This window comes from Chiloscyllium plagiosum, unplaced genomic scaffold (assembly GCF_037043375.1).
Source record: "Chiloscyllium plagiosum isolate Xiang-an unplaced genomic scaffold, Cpla_swu_hap1 HiC_scaffold_12, whole genome shotgun sequence".
Lineage (NCBI taxonomy): Eukaryota > Metazoa > Chordata > Chondrichthyes > Orectolobiformes > Hemiscylliidae > Chiloscyllium > Chiloscyllium plagiosum.
The window spans coordinates 68,983,996-69,011,146 of NW_028270150.1; the positions used below are offsets into that span (position 1 = coordinate 68,983,996).

At 40.8% G+C, this 27,151-nt stretch overlaps 1 protein-coding gene across 2 annotated transcripts in view; it reads left to right on the forward strand.

The window, feature by feature from the left end:
* Window positions 1-16,702: 16,702 nt before the first annotated feature.
* LOC122555077 (glycerol kinase) overlaps window positions 16,703-27,151 on the forward strand; it is a 109,587-nt gene continuing 99,138 nt past the window's right edge. The window contains exon 1 of one of the 2 annotated variants that reach the window (XM_043700744.2): window positions 16,703-16,961. In XM_043700744.2, coding sequence (XP_043556679.1) covers window positions 16,938-16,961 — 24 coding nt within the window. In that variant the 5' untranslated portion in view covers window positions 16,703-16,937. Of the gene's footprint in view, window positions 16,962-22,839; window positions 23,020-27,151 lie in introns of those variants that run through there. The other variant, XM_043700743.2, reaches the window with a different exon arrangement.

Sequence of the window (27,151 nt, forward strand, 5' to 3'; positions counted from 1 at the left end):
GATGCTCAAATTTGACTCACTATGCTATCTTATTTCTGATGTGGAGGTGCCAATGTTGGACTGGGGTACATAAGGTCAGAAGTCACATGACACCAGGTTATAGTCCAATAGTTTTATTTGAAATCACAAGCTATTGGTGTGCTGCCCCTTCATCGGGTAAAGTGAAGAGAAACATACAGGCACAGAATTTATAATCAGAGAGATCAAACAAATGGTGTGAGTGGAGTGTCAACAGCTGAATAGCATGTGAAGGGGTAACCTACAATCCGATTAATTGAAGCAGAGAGATAATTACAAAAAATTAAAAATAAGGTGGTGCTGGAGACAAAGCAAATGACTGGGATAACATGATAGTTGTAAAAGTCGCATGCCAAAACCATACAAATGTATTAAGGTAGAAAGATCATAACAAGTTATCCAGGTGATGGTGTCAAAACATGACAGTCAGACAACAAGACAAAAACAATTGGTTATCAACCCTTGATTGATGAATTGGTTATGAATTGGCAGATGAACAGAAATGCTGTTACACAAGAAACAGAATTCTGATCAAAAACATCTTTGGGCATCTGATGTATGCCATGAAAACAAGTAAATATTTCTATTTGTTTTCCAGTTCAGATTTCAAACCATTTGTATTCCACCATTAAGATGTTAATTATTCTAATTCAAATATTGAGAGCATAACTTGATAAAATTCTGCTTGTGTATTATTTAATGAATTACTTAATGGTCTTAAATAGCATCTTGAAGATTGATATTCTAACTAAATTCTTAAATTATCAGGCTAACAAAGGAATTTTATCCTAATTTATTAAATGATTTGTGAAAGGCAATTGAAAAATAGCTTTTACTTCTTTGAACAACACAGCAAATTACTTAAATTTCATATCAAACAGGCTTTGCAAACTGTATAAGTTACAAACTGTATAAATTACATGCAATTATCAATTTACTGATTGGTCACTTTCTGCAATAAGACAGAAAGGAATTACATTTTTAACTTGGCTACATGATCAGTAATCTGGTTGAGTGGATTGCCCAACTGTTATAGAATCTACCTAATTTTCATTCCATGAATTTAATTGCCAAAATCTAATTTTAAGATTATGTTCCTGATTCCTCCATTTGAGGGAATAATTTCAAACCACTGTTTGCATTTCTGTGCAACAATTTCTGGTTTTGATAAACCTTTTTTTGTGGGGTGAGGGTCTCCTGATGGCACTGTAACAGCAGCAGGAGATTTGCAGAAATTACGTTCACACAAGTACCTAAAGCTATGGTTGTATTTCTAGTGAAATTATAGAAGCCACTACTGGAACCTCAGAGGAAATTCACAGCAATTATTTTTGGCGCTGACCCACTTTAGGCCAGCAGAGGGAGATGTGCAGCATTGTACCATGGAAAAGAGAAACTAGGGAATGGAATACGGTGGAACTAGGGAGCAAGCATGGAACCTTAAATTTAAAACCTGAGGAATTCGAGAGGAAGAAATGTTGTCCATTATATGTCCATACATTCCTCTAACACTGAAGTTAATTCAAAGTAGTGTATACATTATAATATACTCAGCGCAGGGCCACACTTGAAAGTAAATACCAGATGGTTGCTAACCAAATTATTCCAAAATAATTTCAGGAAAGATGCAGATTAATAAAAATTGCTAAGAATTTATTACCATATCTATATATTTAATATTTTCCATAATGATGGCAATTCAAATTTATTTCCTTAGATCAAATGTCCAATCAAATGATTCTTGGAGGTTTGTTTTTAAATCAGAAAACCAAGAACATAGAACAGTACAGCACAGAACAGGCCCTTCAGCCCACGATGTTGTGCCAACCATTGATCCTCATGTATGCACCCTCAAATTTCTGTGACCATATGCATATCCAGCAGTCTCTTAAATGTTCCCAATGACCTTGCTTCCACAACTGCTGCTGGAAACGCATTCCATGCTCTCACAGCTCTCTGTGTAAAGAATCTGCCTCTGACATCCCCTCTACACTTTCCTCCAACCATCTTAAAATTATGACCCCTCGTGTTAACCATTTCTGCCCTGGGAAATAGTCTCTGGCTATCGACTCTATCTATGCCTCTCATTATCTTTTATACCTCAATTAGGTCCCCTCTCCTCCTCCTTTTCTCCTGAAAACAGTCTGAGCTCAGTCAACCTCTCTTCATAAGATAAGCCCTCCAGTCCAGGCAGCATCCTGGTAAACCTCCTCTGAACCCTCTCCAAAGCATCCACATCTTTCCTATAATAGAGAAAGCAGAACTGGACGCAGTATTCCAAGTGCGGTCTAACCAAAGCTTTATAGAGCTGCAACAAGATCTCACGACTCTTAAACTCAATCCCCCTGTTAATGAAAGCAAAAACACCATATGCTTTCTTAACAACCCTGTCCACATGGGTGGCCATTTTAAGGGATCTATGTATCTGCACATCAAGATCCCTCTGTTCCTCCACACTGCCAAGAATCCTATCCTTAATCCTGTACTCAGCTTTCAAATTCGACCTTCCAAAATGCATCACCTTGCATTTATCCAGGTTGAACTCCATCTGCCACCTCTCAGCCCATCTCTGCATCCTGTCAATGTCCCGCTGCAGCCTACAACAGCCCTCTATACTGTCAATGACACCTCCAACCTTTGTGTCGTCTGCAAACTTGCTGACCCATCCTTCAATCCCCTCATCCAAGTCATTAATAAGAATTACAAACAGTAGAGGCCCAAGGACAGAGCCCTGTGGAACACCACTCACCACTGACTTCCAGGCAGAATATTTTCCTTCTATTACCACTCGTTGTCTTCTGTTGGCCAGCCAATTTTGTATCCAGACAGCTAAGTTCCCCTGTATCCCATTCCTCCTGACCTTCTGAATGAGCTACCATGGGGAACCTTATCAAATGCCTGCTGAAGTCCATATACACCACATCCACAGCTCGGCCCTCATCAAGTTTTCTAGTCACATCCTCAAAGAACTCGATAAGGTTTGTGAGGCATGACCTGCCCCTCACAAAGCCGTGTGGACTGCATTTAATCAAGCCATGCTCTTCCAGATGGTCATAAATCCTATCCCTCAGAATCCTTTCTAACACCTTGCAGACGACAGACGTGAGACTTACTGGTCAGTAATTGCTGGGGATTTCCCTATTTCCTTTCTTGAAGAGAGGAATTACATTTGCCTCTCTCCAGTCCTCAGGTACGACTCCAGTGGAGAGGGAGGATGCAAAGATCTTCGCAAGTGGCGAAGCAATTGCATTTCTCGTTTCCCAAAGCAGCCGAGGACAAATCTGGTCCGGGCCTGGCGACTTGTCAATCTTAATGTTTGACAAAATTTTCAGCACATCAGCTTCTTCTATTTCTATCCATTCCAGCATGCACAACTGCTCTTCAAAGGTTTCAAAGAAGTTGTTAAAGCTCTATTATTTTTAACTAATTGGTAGGGAGGATAGCTCTTCACAGAATATTCCATAGCCCACCATGACTTGTTCCCTTACTTCTAGCAAGCATAATTGAATTCTTGAATAAGGTTGATGCAGTCAGAGAGTTAGACTCTAAGACCGTAAGACATGGGAGCAGATGTGGGCCCTTTGAGTCTGTTCCGCCATTCAATAAGAACATCGCTGATGTGATTAGCTTCAAGTCCACTTTCTTCCCTTTTCCCCATAACATTTCATTCCCTGACTGACTAAAAACCTCTTTATTTCAGCCTTGAAGGTACTAAATGACCCAGCTTCAACAGTCCTATATGATAAAGAATTCCGCAGATTCACAAACCTCTGAAAGAAGGAATTCCTCCTCATCTCTTTCTTTAGTGTTGTTAATGTCCCTTATTCTGAGACTGTGTCCAATGATTCCAGACTCTCCCACAAGGGAATAACAATCTTTCTGCATCCATCCTGGCAAGTCCTCTAAAAAATCATATATTTTCAACAAGGTCACCTCTCATTCTTCTATATTCCAATGAATACAGGCCAAATCTAGACAACACCTCATAAAACAGTCCCTCCATATCTGGTTTCTGCTTAGTGAACTTTTCCTAGATGGTATCGAGTGCCAATGTACATTTTCTAAAATAAGGGACCCAAAACTGATCACAGTGTGCCAGTTGTGGTCTGACTAGTCCCTCGTATGGCTTTAGCAAAACCTCCCTATTTTTATACTCTATTCCCTTTGAAATAAATGCTGACATTCCATTTGCCTTTCCTACTACACATTGAACTTGGATGCTAGCTAGCTTTTTGTGATACTTGGGTGGGGACTCCAAAATCCCCCGGTTCTGTTGCTTTCAGCAGTCCTTCTCCATGTGAATAACACTCAGTTGCTCCACTCTTCTTGCTAAAGTGCAAAACCTTCTCCACTTTATATTCCATCTGCCAAGTTTTTGGGCAGACACTTAACCCACCTATAGCCCTCTTCAGGTTCTTTGTGTCACCCTCACTATTTGCCTTCCCAAGTATTTTTGTGTCACCTCCAAACTTGCTGAAAGGACTTTCATTCGTTGTTCTCTATCTGATCAACCATCAGATTCCCAAGGAAAGCAAGGCAAGTTTTAAAGATCCAGAGAACAAAGAGAGAGATAGGCCCAGCTAGCTCATGTTAAGTCAGAGGATATCCTGAATTAGTGCCTCTCAAGCTTTATCTAAAAGACTCCATTTCAAGGTTCAAAATCGTTGTCATCCTTTGGCAGGAATTTTGAAAGCATGGGCCTCTCAGCGTAGGAGCACAGGTTTTGTAACTTGGTCAAACGTATGGCAGTTATTATTGCCTTGGATTTTGTAAACCCAAAATATTAGCTTGTGACCCCACATGAGGTCCTGACTCAGTTTGGGAACTTTGCACTGCATTGATTAAATAGAGGCTTAAGTAGAATCTTGTGTGGAAAAATGTATCTAAAGTACAGGTCTGAAATATTAGAATACTTTATGTATTATTTATATAATTGAAGTTTTAAGATTTTGATATCTGTATTAGTCTCAATTTAATTTGTTGATTTGAATATAACAATGCCTGAGGTTTGATACGTAGCATTCAGATGGGATCTACTTGGGCATTTAGCATGAATGGTATAAAAGTATATATCATTGCACTGATCTGGTACTGGCTCATAATTAAGCTTCAGTTAGACTTTTGTTTTTTATTTAGATGAGGAATTTTCTTCAGACTGATTTTGCATAGGGAATTTCACTAGAATAAGCAGGATTCCACTTTGAAGTATTTGTTGGTTGGAAAGGATGAAGATCAGGAGCAGAAGGAAGCATCAGAGCAAATCTAATTGCTGTTTCAGATGCAGAAACCTAAAAAGATCAAATACTGATTATTTTGCTTACTACTGGAGAGGTCATAGTACTGTTATTGACTCCCACAGAGGAATCTTCAATGGAATTGTATGAATTTCCCCATTGATGTAATTTAAATGCTCCACCAGAATGATAATTTATTTAGTTCACGGACATACTTTGTTTTGTGACATTATAATTTTAGAGTGAAGTTTGTAATTGTTTTCACCTTGCTAAGTGTTAGTTTTATTTTTAAGACCAGTTCAGCATTTTGTGCTCTTCGAACTGAATTCTCTTTCGCCCCACATTTGTTTTGAGCCTTGAAGTTAGGAGTTGGTCATTGCGAGCAGGATTTGCATCCCTATCCTGTTCAGCATTGTTAAAACTAACTGACTTTAAAATTTTTGACAGGGTTATGAATCTGGGAGTTTGGGCTCCACTGTTGCACTCCACAGTACTTTGGACTGAAAATTCAAGCTGTATAGACTTTAAAAACATATGGAATTTTAAATAACATAAACATCAATGAGTAAAACTGGTTTTGACACGATATATTTTTTCATTCAATTGGATACTTCATAAAATCCCTACAGTATGGGAGCAAGCCACTTGGCCCAAGTCTACACCAACCCTCCAAACAGAATCTCACGCAGACGCACGCCATCCCTGTAGCCCTGCATTTCCCATTCAGTTGACTCATCATTTGCAAAATTATCATTGTTTTCTGTATCTTTACAACATACAATGAAAGTGGTGTGATATACTGAAAGATCAAAGATGACAATAAATAGAACTGAAGGTGTATGATTCATACTAATATAATAATAAATTTATATTTTCCAGGAAGAAAATAATCCTCTCGGTAAATTGTATCAGATATTGTCACAATGTAATAAAGACATAAAAACAGGTTAGGTAGAAGCAAGAGCAAGCGACTCAGCCGCTTAAGTCTGCTGTACCATGGCTAATCTGATTACTCCATATTTGCACTTATACTCCCTTACTTACTAAGTACCTTTCTAACCCTTCTTTAAAATTGTTCAAGGATAACTTCTTGCTCTGTCTTTTGAAAATGACAATTACAAAGACGATGAAAACTATGATAAAAATTTCTCCTTCTTTCTGCCTCAATTAACGATCTCTTATTTTGAGAAAAAGTGACCCCATATTCTAGGTTTATTTCCACAGCCACCTTGACAAGATTCTCTGGAGAACTTATATGTTTAAATTAGGTTGCCTCTTAGTCTTCCTCATGAACAGGGTGCTGAGTTGGTTGACTAGCCATGATCATATTGAATGGAGCAAGCTCAAAATGCCAAAAGGCCTACACCCGCTCCTATTTCCTTTATTACGACATTTCTAAGTTTAGTTTTCTAAACTTCAGTGGATATAATTCTACCCTATTCAACCTTGTGTCAACAGCAAATTTAGCTCTCTCCGCCCAAATCATTTATATGAATTGTATAAAGTTGAGGCTCCAGCACTGATCCCTGTAGCACACCACTCATTATATGTCAACCAAAAATAAGCCAGTTATGCTCATCTGTTTTCTATTGGATGGCCAATCTTCTGTCAATTCCCAATATTATATTCCCTTCACTATGAAATTTCAGCTTCCACATCAGTTTTATATGTGACATATCATCAAATGCCTTCTGGAAATCTTAAGTACAATACTTCCACCAGTTTGCCTTTACAGCACATTACTTCCTCAAAGAACGTCAACTGGTTGAACATTTCTTTTCACAAAACTACATTAACTCTTCTTGATAAACTTGAACTTTTCAAAGCGCTATAACATCTTTAGTAATAGTTTCAAACATCTACCCTGTGACAGATGCTTAGCTAACCTGCCTATCCAGCTTTCTGTCTCCTGCCGCTTCTGAATAAAGATCATGCGCTCACTATTTTCCAATCTGACGAAACCTTTTCCAAATCTGTGCTGCAAAATTAAAACCAACAAAAAAAATCAATCACCTCACTAGCCATTTATTTTAAGATCATAATTTTCAGGTACATGGGTGTACGTGAAATCCTATATAATGAAAACCACTGCAAGAAATCTGTTCAATTCATTTGCTATCTCTTTATTTTTCATTATTAATTCCTTAGACCTACTTTCTATAGGACCAATGCTTATTTTGTTAACTCTTTTATTTTTATAAAAGTATCTATTGGAACTCTTACTTTTTTGTTATATTTTTAGCTACTTTTTTTTAGATTTTGGAATGGTTTGCTACTTTCTATGTTATGTCAGATGTTCCACCTTCGAGTAATTGCATTATTTTTTAAGTTTAATGATGTCTTTAACTTTTGTTTACCACAGATGATTCTCTTGGAATTTTTCTTTCATATTGGATCACTACAATTTCATAAATATATAAACTCATTAGAATTGTTGTCCGAGCCCTTTAGAACCCATCAGACATTTTGACCAATACATTATAAATGAACTTACGCAGGTATTCCACTATACTAGACCGGTCAAATCACTACAGACACAAGTTGGTACCTATGCAAACTCTCGCAACTTTATTGAAAACAAGTAATGGTTAGACTGTAATACTAACAATACGAGACCTAATCATGCCCAATCCCCTTCGTCATTACAATACTTCCCAGAGTCTCTTGTAACTTTAGTTAGGTTAGTAAAGTTCTTGTCTCTTTTTCTCTACTCTGGATGGTCAGTTGGTCTTTGCCTTTGACATGCCAGTTGCTTCTTCTTCAACTTCAGAGGTCTAAGAGATGTGTTTTAATACCTTTTAGATAGTTTTCTGGAACTTACTATAGTTCTATCCAATCAGAGAGACTTGTTTAATAGTTTGAAACATTATCAATTATTTGGGTAGCTTGTCAGTATTTGTTTCTTTGTGTAGCATGGTCTGGGTGCCTTTCTGTCTGGTTTTTGGTTGAAAATATGCATTCCTCCTTTGTTTGGTTGAACTGCTGATGAGATGGGTCCTTTTACACTGTACTAATGTCATTAGCAGCTGGCTGCTGTGTTTGCACTGTGTCTAGTTTCTGAGCATGCAACTTGCAGAGCTTTACTTGGTTAATGTGTCCCATACCCAGCATCCGTTGCTGTTTGCTAAGTTGGAAATCTACTTGTGATTTAGCAGCTATGGGAGCTGCCACAGAATTGAATTGTATCCTAGGGCGAACTTGGGCATTGTTGACCTGGATGTCTTCCATGCCATAACCTGCAAAATTGTAAATGTATGTTTTAAAATCCTGATATGGAGAGTGTACCATCTTGTGCCACTGGAGGGAAGCACCCAACACGGCACAATCACATCAGACAGCTTCTGTAAACAAAGAAAAATATCAGGCAAGGTTATGCTGTTGATATGTCAGTAACACTCACAACTGTCGCTGGTTATTAAGGAGTAAATCAGACTGCAATGTCCAGTACTTCATACATGCACTAGTAATTGCAGAAATCAGGAGGTTTCCATCCAAGTTGCCTAACTGCTTCACCACAAACTTTGAACAAGCAGCAGATGATCAGATTCTGGATTAGTGGTGCTGGAAGAGCACAGCAGTTCAGGCAGCATCCGAGGAGCAGCGAAATCGACGTTTCGGGCAAAAGCCCTTCATCAGGAATAAAGGCAGAGAGCCTGAAGTGTGGAGAGATAAGCTAGGGGAGGATGGGGGTGGGGAGAGAGTAGCATAGAGTACAATAGGTGAGTGGGGGAGGGGATGAAGGTCATAGGTTAGGGAGGAGAGGGTGGAGTGCTTAGCAGAGCGCTTTAGGGAACATCTCCGGGACACCCGCACCAATCAACCACACCGCCCCGTGGCCCAACATTTCAACTCCCCCTCCCACACTGCCGAGGATATGGAGATCCTGGGCCTCCTTCACCGCCGCTCCCTAACCACCAGTTGCCTGGAGGAAGAACGCCTCATCTTCCGCCTCGGAACACTTCAACTACAGGGCATCAATGTGGACTTCAACAGTTTCCTCATTTCCCCTTCCCCCACCTCACCCTAGTTCCAAGCTTCCAGCTCAGCACTGTCCCCATGACTTGTCCGGACTTGTCCTACCTGCCTATCTCCTTTTCCACCTATCCATTCCACTCTCTCCTCCCTGACCTATCACCTTCATCCCCTCCCCCAATCACCTATTGTACTTTATGCTACTTTCTCCCCACCCCCACCCTCCTCTAGCTTATCTCTCCACGCTTCAGGCTCTCTGCCTTTATTCCTGATGAAGGGCTTTTGCCCGAAACGTCGATTTCACTGCTCCTTGGATGCTGCCTGAACTGCTGTGCTCTTCCAGCACCACTAATCCAGAATCTGGTTTCCAGCATCTGCAGTCATTGTTTTTACCTCGCAGATGATCAGAGTCTACCTTAAGGTTTTAGAAGGATGGTTGGTAACTTAGTAGGAGAGGAGACAATTTTCTTTTTGTTTCTCAATAAAGCTTTTGGTTCTAGTTCTGAAAACGTATCTGTTGGGTCGAGTTTCCCAATGGTTGGGAAAGTGTTTTGCATTCACTATCATGTCATAAACAATCACTAAATCACAGAATTATTACAGAATTAGATCATTTGGCCCATCATGTATGCAGTCTGAGTGTTTTAACCAGTCTCCAGCTTTTTCTTTGTAACCTCAAACACTGTTTCAATTTAAATAATCATCCAATGTCCTCTTTAATGCCTCAATTAGACCTGTCTTCAACACACATCCAGACTTTGACTACTCACTATTATGAAAGTATTTTTTTCCTCACATCACATTTGCTCCTTTTGTAAAACACTTTAAAACTATGCCTCCCCTTCCCTCCACCCTGTTCTCCCTAACTACTTTGTCTAGATCCTTCATGATATTGAAAAGTTCTAACAAATCTTCTCCTAGAATTCTGTTCTCTAAGTAAAACAGTCCCGGATTCTCCAATCTTTATTAATAACGGAAATGTCTCATCCCTGGAACCAGTCCCATAACACGCCTGCTCACTGGAGTTATATTCATAGGTACAATCTTGTGTCAGGAGCAGCCTGACAAATGTCCAATGTTGCCTTGTCCATTACAAGATTTGTAATGCAAGGCACACATCTAATTCCAGCTATGTATTAATTGATCTGTAATTCCATAACAGATGTTGGAACTGTTCAACCCAGCAACATTCTTCACATTGAAAAGTCTAAGAAATTGAAAAAGGAGGAGAGGAAGAGGAGGAGGAGAAGACGAAGAAGAAAAGAGCATCAACATCAGAAAAGACGTGAGGCTCCAGCTGTGGACTAATAACCAAAATGGACAGAAAGGAATCAGGGTCTTCAATGACCTAGAGCAAGCTGGTTCAGAAGGCGTTGCAGGTACCTGTAGATGAGTGAATGTGAGAAGCCATGTTGCATGAATACACAGTCCTGTAGGCAGATTTGCAGTTACTAGGATTGTGAGGCAATGTTAGGCTTGTCGTACTAAAGTTCACAATGGCATCGAATTTTCACGCCATTAGTTCCTTTCAAAAATTCGTAAATATTTGTCTTTCAAAGGTACTAAAGGATATGGGGCAAAGACAAGTATATAGCGTTAGATTGCAAATTAGCCATGATCATACTGAATGACAGAACAGGCTAAGGGGGCTAAATTACCTTCTCACCTTATGCGTAGAATGTTTCTTTTTTTTGATTAAGTGTAGAGATGGACAGAAAATCAGGAGAGACAGTGCTCACAAGTAAGCTTTCCCGTGAGATTATTTCTTCTCAGTTCATTACAGATGCACTTGTTGATTAAGCAGCAAAGTTCGTGGGCAGTAGGAAGTTCTGAAGCTTGCCAGGACTTTCTGGGCTCCAAATGCTAAGTACCATACCGTCTATTCTCCTATAACGTGGTAGTTGCATTCTCGAGTGACCTCGTGTTATAGAAAATCATGCAATAGAAATAATAGGGCCTATGGATAAAATTGGGTTGGGGCAGACCACCAATAATATCAGTAAAAATCAAAACAAAAATAGTAGTTAGCCTGACACAAACGATTGCACAGTCTAAGTAAAATTTTAAATCATATATTTTAATGAAATACTGAAATAAGGAGTTTCAGAGTTTACTGAGTTGCGGTTGAGATATGTATTAAAACAGGGGCTGAGGATCATCATCAGCATCATCATTACTTTCAGATGCAGCTCTGGATGCAGGTTTATGATGAAAGAAAATATTTAGTCTAGAAGTGAATCACTGTGATTCATCGACCTTAGACCGTTTCTTGGGGGCTGGTTTAAAAAAGGCATCTTGATTTTGTTGCTTTGCTATCTTTCTTCTTACATGAAGAAGCTGATCATAGGGTGCTACATAAGACTTTATGCCACGAACTGCTATCCAGCTGCGTTCTGCATTGTGGTCATTGTCTTCTAAGAGTTGCAACTGCTTCTCAACCCCCCCTCAGGACAGAAAACAAAAGAGAGGTAGAAATCTCCCGTGATGCTGTATCCTGGACTTCATCTGGATCTTCAGTTTCCCCCACAGCAACAAGTTGTTGTAGATCAGCTGTAGAGAGATCTTCACAATGGGGCTCAAGCAGCTCCTTGACATCCTCAGCCTCCACTTGTTCAAATCCAACTTGCTTTGCAAGAGCAACACAATGTTCTTTGATTGCTGGAAGCTCCTCTGATGGTTCAATGCCTTTAAAATCGTGAAGAAAATCTCAGAGCAGCTTCCACCAAACTGCATGCAAGCAGTCCTTACTGACATCACCCCAGGCCTCCACAATGGTGTCAATAGCATTCTTAATGTTAATGCTCTTCCTAAATCAAGAACATGGTCCTCATTATCCTTCTCAGTAGTTGCAATCAGCTTCTTGAATGTGTGCCTTAAATAATAAACTTTAAAAGCTGCTATTGCATGTTGTCCATGGATTGAATGAGGGAGGTTGTGTTCAGAGATAGAAATAGCACTTTAATGGTTTCAGAAAACTCAGCAGTGGTGGGAGAATGGCTTGGTGCATTGTCCAGAATGAGGAGAATCTTGAAATCTAAACTTTTTCCTCTTGCAATAACTTCTAAAAACATCCTCAAAAATATCAACAATAATGTCAGAAAAAGATTGGTCCATCACCCAACCTCTTTTGCTTGACCTGAAGTAAACACCTAGAGTAGACTTAAGGTAATTTTTCAAGGCTCACTGGTGGCAGAGTGGTACACCACTACAGTCTTAAGTTTTAAGTCTCCACTAGCATTGGCACCCAACAACACAGTCATACAATCATTTACGACTTTAAAACCTGGAGCGTATACATGATCCTTAGAAATGTAGGTTCTGGATAGCATTCACTTCCAGTATAAACCTGTGCCGAGAAATTGAAAATTTGATATAAGGTGTAGCTTTCTTCCTCAATCACTTTTTTCACGATGGGATGAAATGACAGGGCACATCCCTCGTCTGCACTGGCAACTTCACTACATATCTTCACATTATGAAAAGCATACCAGTTCTTAAATCTGGCAAACCAACCACTACTAGCACTGAAGTCAGGCACATCTGCAGGAATTTCAGCTTTTTTCTTAGGTCCTCATTAATTAATAAGCCCTTTTGTTTTATGGTGAGAAAAGTGGTTCTAGATCACTTTTTCAATTGATCTTCTATCCACACCCTGCGAAGCTGCTCCACCTCCTCAAGTTCCTTTGTTCTGTGATCTCACAGAAGCGTGTAAAAGCCAATGGGAGTTCGTGTTTTCAAAAAATCTCACCAATTGCATTACAGCCAAATTGTGTTGACGCAATGCACATTATAGGAGAACGACCTGTATTTAGAAGCCAACCAGACAGCACTTCATTCTCTCCAACCCAGGAGGATCATTGAAGAGTTTCTCATCACCGCTACCAACCCTTGAAGTTGCAGACGTCAAGCAAAATATGGCAACATGGTTTGGTGATGCCTACCATGTCGGTATTTTAGGAAAGAAATGAAGTTATTTTCTCTTTTCTCTTTCCTTAACAACTGCCACCCTAATTGATAAAGGTCAGAGGATGCTGTGATAGGGACCTGATGGCCGGGAAGCACCTGTGGGCAGATCAAGAGGACCTTGCTTCAATTCCACAAGATGATTTTTTGCATTTTTCCAAAGTATGTAACACTGTCTACTCAAACTTTCTTTCTCCTATGAGTTGTGAGTTAGCATTGTGATTCTGCCTCAGCAAAAGATTGCCATAAAGGAGGTTAGTGGCTAGGTATCTCAATCTGATGCTACATGTGTAATTAATGTCTATCATTTCATCGCAGTTACCAATGTAGCATCACCACAGTATTAGCACTTCTCATATGTGCCACACTTAAAACATATAAATAGCTACAACATTCAGCAGCTCACACGCAATCAGCTCACTGACCTTTCTTCACAATTAGGAGAATGTACACAATAGGTAGCTTTACACCAAAGGCTTGCACAGTAGAAGCACATAACCACAAAAATGATCCACTGAGTAGATCCCACATTTGAGTTTAGGCTTGCTGGCCTGCTACAGTCAGGTTTGCTGGTATCAGCCAATGTGGTTGCTCATTTGGGTAGGCTTATTGGCTCAGTGAGGCATCACATGTCATACTAATGTAACCACAGCAAGGCGAAGTACATGTAACAAAGACTTCGCATGAGCTTATTGACCTGGTGAGGCTTCAGCTCTACACTGTAGGTGCTTATGCAAACAACTTGTTCTGAAGAACCCAAGTTAGTAAAATATTCACTAGAGCTGGAGGACGACGTCTACCACTCAAGATATATACCTCACATATATACTCAAGCTTGTGAAAAAATAGGTTGGGAGAAAATGAGGACTGCAGATTCTGGACATCAGAGTCAAGAGTGTGGTGCTGGAAAAACACAGCAAGTCAGGCAGCATCCAAGGAGCAGGAGAATCAATGTTTTGAGCATAAGCCCTTCATAAGGAATGCTCATTCCCAATGAAGGATTTATGCCTGAAATGTCAATACTCCTGCTCCTTTTGTCCAATGCTTCTTTGGATAATTGAAAAAAAAGAGGAAGAACTTGTATTTTCATCCTATACTTTTGTAACTTGGAACATCTCAAAATGTACTATAATTTTAAAAAAAACGACTTTTAAGATGTAACCATGATATCCATGTTACAGAGGAGGAAATGCTGGATGTCTTGAAATGCATAAAAGTGGATAAATCCCCAGGACCTGATCAGGTGTACTCGAGAACTTCATGGGAAGCTAGGGAAGTGATTGCTAACCCCCTTGCTGAGATATTTGTATCATTGATAGCCACAGGTGAGGTGCCAGATTTTGGAGGTTGGCTAACATGGCACCAAGGCAGTAAGGATAAGCCAGGGAACTATAGTCCAGTGAGCCTGACATCGGTGGTTGGCAAGTTTTTGGAAGGAATCCTGAGGGACAGGATGTACATGTATTTGGAAAGGCAAGGACTGATTAGGATGGTCAACATGGCTTTGTGTACGGGAAATCGTGTCTCAAGAACTTGAGTGAGTTTTTGAAAAAGTAATAAAGAGGATTGATGAGGGCAGAGCAGTGGACGTGATCTATATGGACTTCAGTAAGGTGTTTGACAAGGTTCCCCATGGGAGACTGGTTAGCAAGGTTAGATCTCATGGAATACAGGGATAACTAGCTATTTGGATACAGAACTGGCTCATAGGCAGAAGCCAGAGGATGGTGTTGGAGGATTGTTTTTCAGACTGAGGCCTGTGGCCAGTAGATTGCCACAAAGATCGGTGCTGGGTCCACTACTTTTCATCATTTTGTATAAATGATTTTAATGCGAGCGTAAGAGGTATAGTTAGTAAGTTTGCAAATCACACCAAAATTGGAGGTGTAGTGGACAGTGAAGAAGGTTACCTCAGATTACAACGGGATCTTGATCAGATGGGCCAATGGGCTGAGAGGTGCCAGATGGAGTTTAATTTAGATAAACATGAGATGCTGCATTTTGGGAAAGCAAATCTTTTCCCTAGGGCGGGCGAGTCCTGAACTAGAGGGTGAGAGGGGAAAGATATAAAAGGGACCTAAGTGGCAACCTTTTCACACAGTGTGCTGCATGTATGGAATGAGCTACCAAAGTAGTGGAGGCTGGTACGATTGCAATATTTAAAAGGCATCTGGATGGGTATATGAATAGGAAGGGTTTAGAGGGATATGGGCCAAGTGCTGGCGAATGGGACTAATTAGGTTGCGATATCTGGTCAGCATGAATGAGTTGGACCGAAGGGTCTGTTTTTAGATTACTTACAGTATGGAAACAGGCCCTTTGGCCCAACAAGTCCACACCGACCCTCCGAAGAGCAACCCACCCAGACCCATTCCCCTACACCTAACACTAGGGGCAATTTAGCATGGCCAATTCACCTAACCTGCACATCTTTTGGACTGTGGGAGGAAACCGGAGCACCCGGAGGAAACCCACGCAGACACAGGGAGAATGTGCAAACTCCACACAGACAGTCGCCCAAGGTGGGAATTGAACCTGGGTTTGTTCTGTACATCTATCATTGTAATGCAGGTGACAAGTCAGCTAATATCTGCACTGCAAGATCCCATAAACAGTAAATACGTAATCAACAATTGATTTTTTTATGGGATGCTGGTACAGGGATAGATAGTGACATGGATACCTAGGATGATCTTTATCCTAGTTCATGAGATCTCTCATGTTGACATGAGAGGACAGACCATGTAAGTCTTTTCTGAAAGATGGATCTGAAATTCCCTCTATACTGAAAAAGAGGAGAATGTTGCACATGAAGTTGTGATCAGAAACAAATCTGAATCAGTGACTGATTGTGACTTGTGCATACAGTACAGCTGATCAGATGAATTAATATGATAAAGTTTGGAACCCCACGTCCTGATTGTCCCACATTAAATTTGAAAGAATTTGAGCTTATGCTATTTTCTTACACAAAAGAAATTAGGATTAGGTCTATTGATTATGTTGCTTTAATAATGAACAAATCTGGAAATGCATTAGAATAGATTTAAAATGGCAAATACTGTTTGTACACTGACTTTCTAAATGTAGCAAAAAAAATACACCCACTGTGATTTCAAGTATACACAGCTGAACTATGAAAAAGCACAAAATAAATTACATTTTAATTATCTGGACGTTACGTGCACTTCTGTAAAGATTACAGTTGAACACAAATATTTGATGTCTTTTTTCTTTCAAAACAGATGGTTTGTACAGAGACTTTGCTAATAATCCTGGACTTTTGTCATTGAAACTGTGTAAACAAGTCTCCTATTAGGTTGCTGGTTTGCCAACTTGCTGCCGATCAACAGGTACAAACAGTATCCTGAATGGCTGTCTGCTGGTCTGCACTGGATCACAGGAGAGCAATTATGGTCCATCAGGCCATCACTAGACTCAGGTCAGCCTGTTCCTTGACTGTGTAATAACTGTTCATATACAGAAATATTGGAATTCAAGGAGCAAGGTGGTGATAAGGGAACTGTAACAAAACAAAAAAAGTTGCATCAAAGAGAGGTATGAATGGCTAATCAACAGCTGCTATCCAAAAGCAGAAACGCGAGAAGGACGTGAACCATGCAAAGCTTTGTTTGTTATCTGCATCCTAATTTGCACCAGGTCCCATTCACACAGACCTAGCCCTTTGCTTACTCTCTTGCATTTACTACCAGTGGCAAAGCCCCAGATTTAAGCTTTTCATCAATTGTGATGGTAGAAAAGCAGGAAGTGAAGGTAAGGTTACAGTTAATTCAGCTCTGATCTTATTGAACGGTGGAACTGGCTTGATAGGCCAACTAACTACTTCTGCTCCTGTTTCTTACGACCTTGTGATAATTGTGATTTTAAAAAATTGTAAAACACCAGATTTTGATTTTTGCTGATTCGTCACAAAAGTTATGATTTTAAGTGGCTTGTTAGAAAATAGGCAGGAATAGGCAGAATTTATGTAAATTAAGTTCACTTGTGGAAATTTGGCCTCAAAGAATGACTCAACTTGAAGTACTTGATAGTGAATTTTGACTCCAGAATGCAATAAAATGCATTCCATATCATTTCTCCATGACTGTGATTACCACTGTTCCAACCTTGTTGCCAAATTTGTATCATATTTGAGGGACTGAAACATCAGCTGAGTAGTATGCCCGATATTTGCAAGTGTGGTTTGGAAATGATGTAGGCATTGTGTTGGACGTGGTGTTACAAGATGTAGCAATGGTTGACAACTGATGCAATCTTTCTGCAACTAAACACCTCCAGAAGAATAACCCAAAAGAATTGTTTTTAGAAGAGGTGCTTGCAATGCCACCGCCCAATTTAGAGCTTGCTCAGTGTAAATTTGCCAGGTAAAGATGCGGTTTAAATAAAAATTACTTAGCAACTGTATGGTGCATTGGAAAACCACAACCCTTTAAAAGCAAAATTAAACAGGAAAAATTAAATGGAAAATTAGGCATGTTATTCTGTAATTAATATTTGCACATACTTCAAAGGAGGTGAGGCAATGTACTGCTTTTGGTGTCACCCTAGGACCAGTTGACTCTCTTTGGAAGCTGCTGAGAAATCTTAACTTCAATTTTGGTGGAGCAGACACTGTGCAATGTGTCCCATTAGTTTGATTTGTTTGTAAATGTTTAGGCTATTGCCCACAAAGTTGCTGGAAATATGAACAGATATTACACACCTTTGTCTGCCACCATATCACTGACTCTTCCTTTTGCCTGGGTTTTTGCCAAGATAGAAATCCGCCATGAAAAAAGTGGTAAATGAGCTGGAAATCATAAATCCAAACCCTGCTCATGACATTTCCCATTTTCAAAGGGGTGGGTCAAGATTTGCCTGTGTGCAGTGGCTAGTCATTTAATTCATCAGCCGCCTCGGACCAAAACAGATTTCAGTAGTCCAGAAATGTGAATCCTGAAGTGTGCAGGGTGGACCTTTTGAGACCAGGTCTGAACCTTATACGCTTGTCCATACATGCGGACATAAGATAATCGTGTGGAATTAACCTTAAACTTGCATTCACTGCCCCAGAATTGGCACAAACTTATTTCCAACTCTCATTCCTTAAACAAAGGAGGAGGAGGAGGCTGGGTCGCTTGTCTCACAGAGTAATATTTTGCTCCTCTCAGCAATTCTTGTTCCCAGATGCTAGAAAGAACTGTGTGCTTCAGAAGGGCCCATTGAGCCTAGTGTGTAGGAAGAATAGATGTTGCACATGGCACCCTTTCACATAGAGGCCATAGCGTCAATATAAGCAACCGAGAAAGAGTGAAAAAGGTCAGATGGAAGAGGCTGCATGCCAGGAAGGGAGGAGGAGAGGATTCCACCCTGTGGAAAGCATATACAGATGGAGGATATAATTCCTCAATGTGACAGAGAACTGGTGTCAAAGGAGACTTAGGTTATGCAATGAAATGTGTTGTGGAAGAATCACTCAATATTCTGTAAAAAAAAATTACCAGGAGACGCAGAAAATCCTTCATGAAGTTAAACTTTAATCTTGCAAAATCAAAGCTGTGACAGTCACAAAATGTCTTCCCTGTTGCCTATGCGACCTTTGTTTCTCTGCAGTTTATACATTCTTAGGTTCCTGCGCTTATCTGATAGCATTAGCATACCCAATCATCCTGGCTTGCTTTGTCTTCCTAACTTTCTGCCTCATTGGTTCACTACATTACACTTAACCTATCACATTACAACGCCATTGTCTTCAGTATTAGCTCACCTATCAGTGATTTAACTACCTTATGACACTGCATTACCATTATCTGTTACTGGAGCTCAATAATATGATACTGTGCATGCATTACAACACTTAAGTTAGCTACATAACTGCCAAATTAACTTCCATACATTGTGACAGGTGTATGTTGCATTGTCCAGCAGTAACTCAAGCCACAAACTATTGATCTCAATGCTTCCCTGTGAAGGTGTCCGTCACACTCGACTTCTATGACTCAAGCTTTCCAGGGCTATCTGGAGTCAGTTTTGGTATATTACATTCAGCAGCTCAAAGCTGTTTTAAATTTGTGAATAAAATATTGCCTGCTTGTATGGAAGAACACATTAATTCCTCTAGAGATTTGATCACTTGGACACACAGAGCCACAGCCTTTGTCCAATTAACAGGGTTCCCTCAGTTGTATTATTGATGCAGATGTGCTGATATTGGACTGGGTAGACAAGGTCAGAAATCACAAGACACCAGGTTACAGTCCAACAGGTTTAAAATCATAAGTCTTCGGAGTGCTGTTTTTTCATCAGGTGAAGTGGAGAGAAGCACACAGGCACAGAGATCAAAAGATAATATAAACGGTAACAGTGTGAGTGGAGCATCGACAGGCTGAACAACAAGTCTTTGCTGGTAATCAAAAGTGTCAGATGGTGTGAGTAAAGTGTCAACAGCTGAATAGAGAGTGAAGGGATGACCTATGATCCAATTAATTGAGAGAGAGATAATTACAAAAAATTAAAAATCAAATGGTGCTGGAGTCAAGCTAAACGGCTTGGTTTAAGAGTAGGATGCCAAGGGTTTAACCAAAGTAACAAGTAACCCAAAACTGTACAAACGAATTAAGATAGAGAGATCATAATAAGTTATCAAGGTGATGGAGTCAAAACAGAATGTAAGGAAGATTTTACAAATACAGAACAGTACAGTGGGGTTACATGTACTGTGACATGAACCCAAGATCATGATTGAGGCCAACTTCATGGGTATGGTACTTGGCTATCAGTTTCTCCTCAGCGATTCTGCATTGTTGTATATCAAAGCCTACCTTGAAGGATGCTTACCCAAAGATCGGGGGTTAATATCCTTGAAGCATTCTCCAAATGGGAGGGAACATTCCTGTCTGACAATTGTTGCGTGGTGTCCATTCATCCGTTGTAATAGTGTCTGCATAGTCTCACCAATATACCATGCCTGCTGCATATGAGGTAGATAACATTGGCCGAGTCATATAAGTGCCTGCCATGTACATGGTGGGTGGTGTTCCCACGTGTGTTGGTAGTGTCCATGTCGAATGGTTTTCATGTGTTAAGGCTGTATAACCAATGCCAACATGGTGCAGATATCATTGTCTTGTGCAAGATAGATTTTTATAGAGCCCTATATTTAAGAATTACGATCAACCAGTCCTTGGTGATATTCGCTAACAAGGCTGCATACTGTAAACACAATTATACCACTGACTGGCCCCTCACAAGGAAGGATTGAACATCAATTAATTTGATGCAATCACACTCATTTGCTGCAACCCTTATTAACATAAATCAGAACCTCATTGTAAGTACACATAGAGTTTTGTCTTAAGAGTTGAAGTCTTGCTCACATGCTGAAATATATGTTGTAGCATACATTCAGATATGTCATCTTACATACTATTCCCACAATTGTGCCACATCAGGTCCTTGAAAGATGTTTTACAGGATCAATTCAAGCCAACTGTCCTGTAGCTGGCACATTCAACATTCCTGACCTTTCATGTACCTCCACCTCCTTCACAAAGTTAAAAATCACACAACACTAGGTTATAGGCCAATAGGTTTATTTGGAAGTACAAGCTTTCAGAGTGCTGCTCCTTCATCAGGGTAGCTATTGTACATCTTGTGAAACATGAATGCAAATGCAAATAATATAGCAGGTACCTCATATGAGCAAAATGACAAATACATGGTGATATTTATGCTTAGACCAACGTATAAAAAGTGCTGTGTGGACGAGTGCCTTGGATGCAGCACTCAAGCTTGTTGCTCTTTGTGCTCTGATCATTGAGCCCCCCCAAAAGTCAACTTAGATGGACATTGAAAGGTACAATGAAAATCTTGAAGGCTGCGTCTTTGACCTTTGCATTCTTCTATAATACAGCACAGAGTTGAGAGACAGTTCTATGCTTCACAAATCAGGCCATATCCCTGCTATGGGGACCAAGACTCTGAGATGGCCACCCTAACAAGCACATAGTTTTTTTTAAACTATTTTGTGTATAAACATATACCAAATCATGTAAAAAAATCAACAAATATATTCAAGAAGTGCACAAATAAACTATAAATGTGGTAAATACAAAGACAGCGTCCAATGTTCGCACACACTTATAGAATGTATCTCTCATGTTGCCTTGGAGGAGATGGAGGCAGGCTGCTCACTTTTTGGTCTACACCACAATAAAGCTCATTGTTGACTTGTTTCTATGCATGGGCACCTTTTGGGGACCTACTTCAGATTGTAACCTCTGCATTTCTGAATGGGCAGCATTGGTCACAAACACATTTGGAGTAAACAATAGTTTGCAGAGAGACTGGGGAGTTGGACAAAGATGGGAGTGCTGAGAAGATTCCCATACTTACACATATCTCTGTAATCTCCACAGCTCTGGATCTACCTTAATGATGTATTAATGGAACTTGCCATTGTTGCACAGCAAGAACCTATTCCATCAACAGCATTATGTCAAGGGTACACAACACTTCAACTTGCAGGTTGAGTCCGTAATTAAGGCAAATGCAATGATGTCATTTATTTTGAGGACTCAAATATAAAAGCAGGGATGTGCTTCTGAGGCTTTATAAGGCTCTGGTCAGATCACATTTGGAGTACTGTGCAGAGTTTTGGACCCCATATCTCAAGAAGGAAGTACACAAGAAGGGTCCCAGGAATGAAGAGCTTAGCATATGAGGAAACTTTGAGGACTCTGGGTTTATCCTTGATGGAGTTTAGAAGGATGAAGGGGGATCTAATTGAAACAGACAGAATATTGAATAGCTTGGATAGAGTGGATGTTGGGAAGATGTTTCCATTGGTAGGAGACCAGGACCTGAGGGCGTGGGCTTAGAGTGAAGCGAAGACCTTTTAGAAAGGAAATTCTACCATTATCAACTAGGATATCAATCCTGGTTCAACAGGGAACACGGAAGGCACACCAGCAATAACGCTTCAAATATTTAAAGTGATTTGTCAATTTGCGTGTGCTACACGCTCATTTTTAAGATACAGCAACCTGTTTTATGAAAACAAACGGAAATCATGCATAGATTCTACCTTTATTTAAATTTATAGAGTGCCGATCTCCACTGCATTTCCACAGTAATAAACTGATTAATCAGGGTCTACCTGTCAGGTGTGAGAAATAAGATTGATGGTTAATAGTTGCTGTCTCATCTCCATGCCAACAATGGCCCGAACAATTAGGACCCTCATTTCACGCTGTATTAATGGGTGCTTCTTTGCCAATTTCTTGCACCCCCCGACCTAATGAGGGCACATTGACAAGCTTCAGCTTCATGTCACCATTTAGTCGATCATATAGGAATTGTGACCAGTCTGAGAAGTAAGTCACTAAATCCAGAAGCAAAGTCCCACATACATCCTCTGGTACCGAGGCCGCTGGTGGCCAGAGGTCGACTTCCTCTTCCTGTTCATTGGTTGTCTGGGCCCATACCTTCGTTAGCGGATTGGCCGTGGGCGTGGAGGGGGTGGGGCCGTGAGCGTGGAGGGGGTGGGGCCGTGGGCGTGCAGTGGGTGAGGCTGAGGGAGTGGGTGAGGCTGAGGGAGTGGGCGAGGCAGGCGCAGCGCGGGGGCGCGGGGGGCCAGAGAGACGAGACAATGGGAGTAAGCATGTCACAAAGCGGTCGCTCTGGAGACGGCAGGCGCGCTTGATTTGCTTGGGCACCGGGAGGCAGTTGGTTTATCGGAGAGCGCGAGAGCGGGAGGAGGTGCTCATCGAGGATGGCAACAGGACCCCTGGTTGGTGCTATTGATCAGGGCACCAGCTCATCTCGATTCCTAGTAAGTACATTTCCATCAATGCCTGTCAACCGGGCTGAACCGAGCGGAACGCCCACTCAGCCCTCACAGACAGTCGCCCGGAGTTCGCCCTGGCACACATACTAACACAGATTTTCACAAGAACACTGTGACGCTGCCACAGACATGCACACGCTGACGCAGAGACACTGAGACATTCACACACCTCCACTGACATTCACACACTGACACTGATATACACACACTGACACTGACATTCACACACTGACATTCACACACCTCCACTGACATTCACACACTGACACTGATATACACACACTGACACTGACATTCACACACTGTCATTCACACACTGACACTGACATTCACACACTGACACTGACATTCACACACTGACACTGATATACACACACTGACACTGACATTCACACACTGACACTGACATTCACACACTGACACTGATATACACACACTGACACTGACATTCACACACTGACACTGACATTCACACACTGTCATTCACACACTGACACTGACATTCACACACTGACACTGATATACACACACTGACACTGACATTCACACACTGACACTGACATTCACACACTGTCATTCACACACTGACACTGACATTCACACACTGACACTGACATTCACACAATGACACTGATATACACACACTGACATTCACACACCTGCACTGACATTCACACACTGTCATTCACACACTGACACTGACATTCACACACTGACACTGATATACACACACTGACATTCACACACCTGCACTGACATTCACACACTGACACTGACATTCACACACTGTCATTCACACACTGACACTGACATTCACACACCTGCACTGACATTCACACACTGACACTGAGACACACACACTGACACTGATATACACACACTGACACTGACACTGACATTCACACACTGACACTGAGACATTCACACACCTGCACTGTCATTCACACACTGACACTGATATACACACACTGACACATTCACAGACCTCCACTGTAATTCACACACTGACACTGACATTCACACACTGACACTGAGACATTCACACACTGACACTGATATACACACACTGACACTGAGACATTCACACACTTACACTGACATTCACACACTGACACTGAGACATTCACACACTGACACTGACATTCACACACTGAGACTTCACACACTGACACTGATATACACACACTGACACTAGGAAATTCACACACTGACACTGAGACATTCACACACTGACACTGAGACATTCACACACTGACACCGACATTCACACACCTGCACTGACATTCACACACCTGCACTGACATTCACACACCTCCACTGACATTCACATTCTGGCATACACACACTGACACTGAGACATTCACACACTGACACCGACATTCACACACTGACACTGACATTCACACACCTGCACTGACATTCACACACCTGCACTGACATTCACACACCTCCACTGACATTCACATTCTGGCATACACACACTGACACTGAGACATTCACACACTGACACCGACATTCACACACCTGCACTGACATTCACACACCTGCACTGACATTCACACACCTCCACTGACATTCACATTCTGGCATACACACACTGACACTGAGACATTCACACACTGACACTGATTCACACATCTCCGCTGACATTCACACACTGACACTGACATTCATACAACTCCAAGACATTCACAAACTGACACTGAGACATTCACACACCGACACTGAAACATTCACACACCAACACTTAAACATTCACACATTGACACTGATATACACACACTGACACTGAGACATTCACACACCTCCACTGACATTCACACACCACCTTCCACTGACCTTCACACCCTGACTTTGAGACATTCACACACTGACTTTGAGACATTCACACACCTCTGCTTACAGTCACACTCTGACATACACACACTGGCACTGAGACATTCACACACTGACACCGATATACACACACCTCCACTGACATTCACACACCTCCACTGACATTCACACACCTCCACTGACATTCACACATTGACACTGAGAAATTCACATACCTCCACTGACATTCACACACCTCCACTGAGAAATTCACATACCTCCACTGACATTCACACTCTGACATACACACATTGACACTGAGACATTCACACAACTCTGCTGGCATTCACACACAATCACTGAGCCGTTCACACACTGACACTGAGACAGTCAGACACTGGCATTCACACACGGACACTGACATTCACACACTGACACTAAGACGTTCACACACCTCCACTGACATTCACACTCTGACACTGACATTCACAAACTGACACTGATATACACACACTGACACAGAGATATTCACACACTGACACTGATATACACACACTGACACTGCGACGTTCACACACTGACACTGATATACACACACTGACACTGATATACACACACTGACACTGACATTCACACACTAATATTGACACTGACATATTCACCCAGTGACAGAGACACTGACATACTGATATTGACACACACTGAGGCATTCACACACACTGACATATGCTGACACTAACAGAGGCTCAAGCTGCCTTTGAGACATGCATACACTGACAGACACTCTCTCATATACTGACACAGAGACATACTAATGCAGATGTATACACATACTGATACAGATGCTGTGACACTGACACTGAAACACTGACTCATGCTGACGCAGAAACAAAAATACTGACACAAAGACATACACACACTGACAAACACTCTCAGACTGACACTGAGACATAACCAGACACTGATAGAGATAAACACAGATTGACACAGGCAACACACATTGATACTCAGACATGCAGACACATGTTGATACAGACGCTTCTCTTTCATAGCATTGCCCAACTTCCGGTTTGCTCTGTCAGCTGCTCTGAGGTGGGCTGTGAATCCATCACTCTTATGCTTGAATATGTTTGAGCATCTCCTTGATGGTATAAAGAATGTTTTGAGGATCCATTATAAACTCTCCATATGTCATTTTGTTTTTAAAAGTTGTCAATCCTATTGCAGGGAAGCAACTCTGCCAGATTAATCTGTTTTTTTGTAGCTGAAAGTCTGGAAAGCTATTATATGTTTCTTTGGGAGATTTAAACCTTTTCTGTCCCTGCCTTACTCCCAGTACATGTTGGGACAGCTCCTTTACTTTCTTATTGCTGATAGATCATTGACAACTTCCTTCTTTGTAAGGGATCTATGCCATGAATTTGTTGATTTTGGGATCTTCTGTAAAAACTGATGTTGAAGGTCTCATAAAGTCATTCACCATATTAACTATTATAGTTGGATTTTAAAAATAACAGCAACAGAAATGATGAGCCACTGAGTTTAGAAATGCATTAGCTGTAATTAAAAACGTGAGGAATGCATGTTATCTGATATTTTGAAAATTATTCCCAGTGTTTTCTCTGCTGTGGGACACCAATTGTTATCTTGTGCATGACTGTTTTTCACTGCTTTGGGGCTTTCAAGTTTAAACAATTTTATAATTTAACTAAACCCTTATATTGTAAATATTATGCACGTTGTGTAAAAAGTATAAAGTTTGTCACATTGGGAAGGGTGATGTATATTTCTCAATGTAATGTTTTTCAAAACATATTGCTTAAAAGAATTTCATCAATTCCTTCCAAAATGCACAGTATAAAAGAAAGTGTCAGTGTTCAGATTGTAATTTAAATACCATTAGTTCACATTCCACAATGGCAGCTGATAATTTGAATTTGGTTTCACAACTTGCCATAAAAGGCTGCAATCAGCAAAACAGACCATTTGAGGTTTTGTTGCACTGTGGTGGTATCCCTATCTCAAAACCAGAAGGCCTGGGTTCAGGTCACATCTGCTCCAGAGGTGTCTTTAATGCAACTGAATGGATTGATTATCTAAAAAAATCTAAAAACCAACTAGCCTCCTGAATTGTAAAAGCAATTATACTAGCTCACTAAATTCTTTGAGAGATTCTTTTCTGTCTAATTGAACTCTCCTTGTTCATTCTGGCAGAAATGAGATGACAACACAGCAATATATAACTATCTCTTAACTAGTCTCAGAAGTTGTCTAGCAAGCCTTGAGTAGAGGAAGTAGGGAT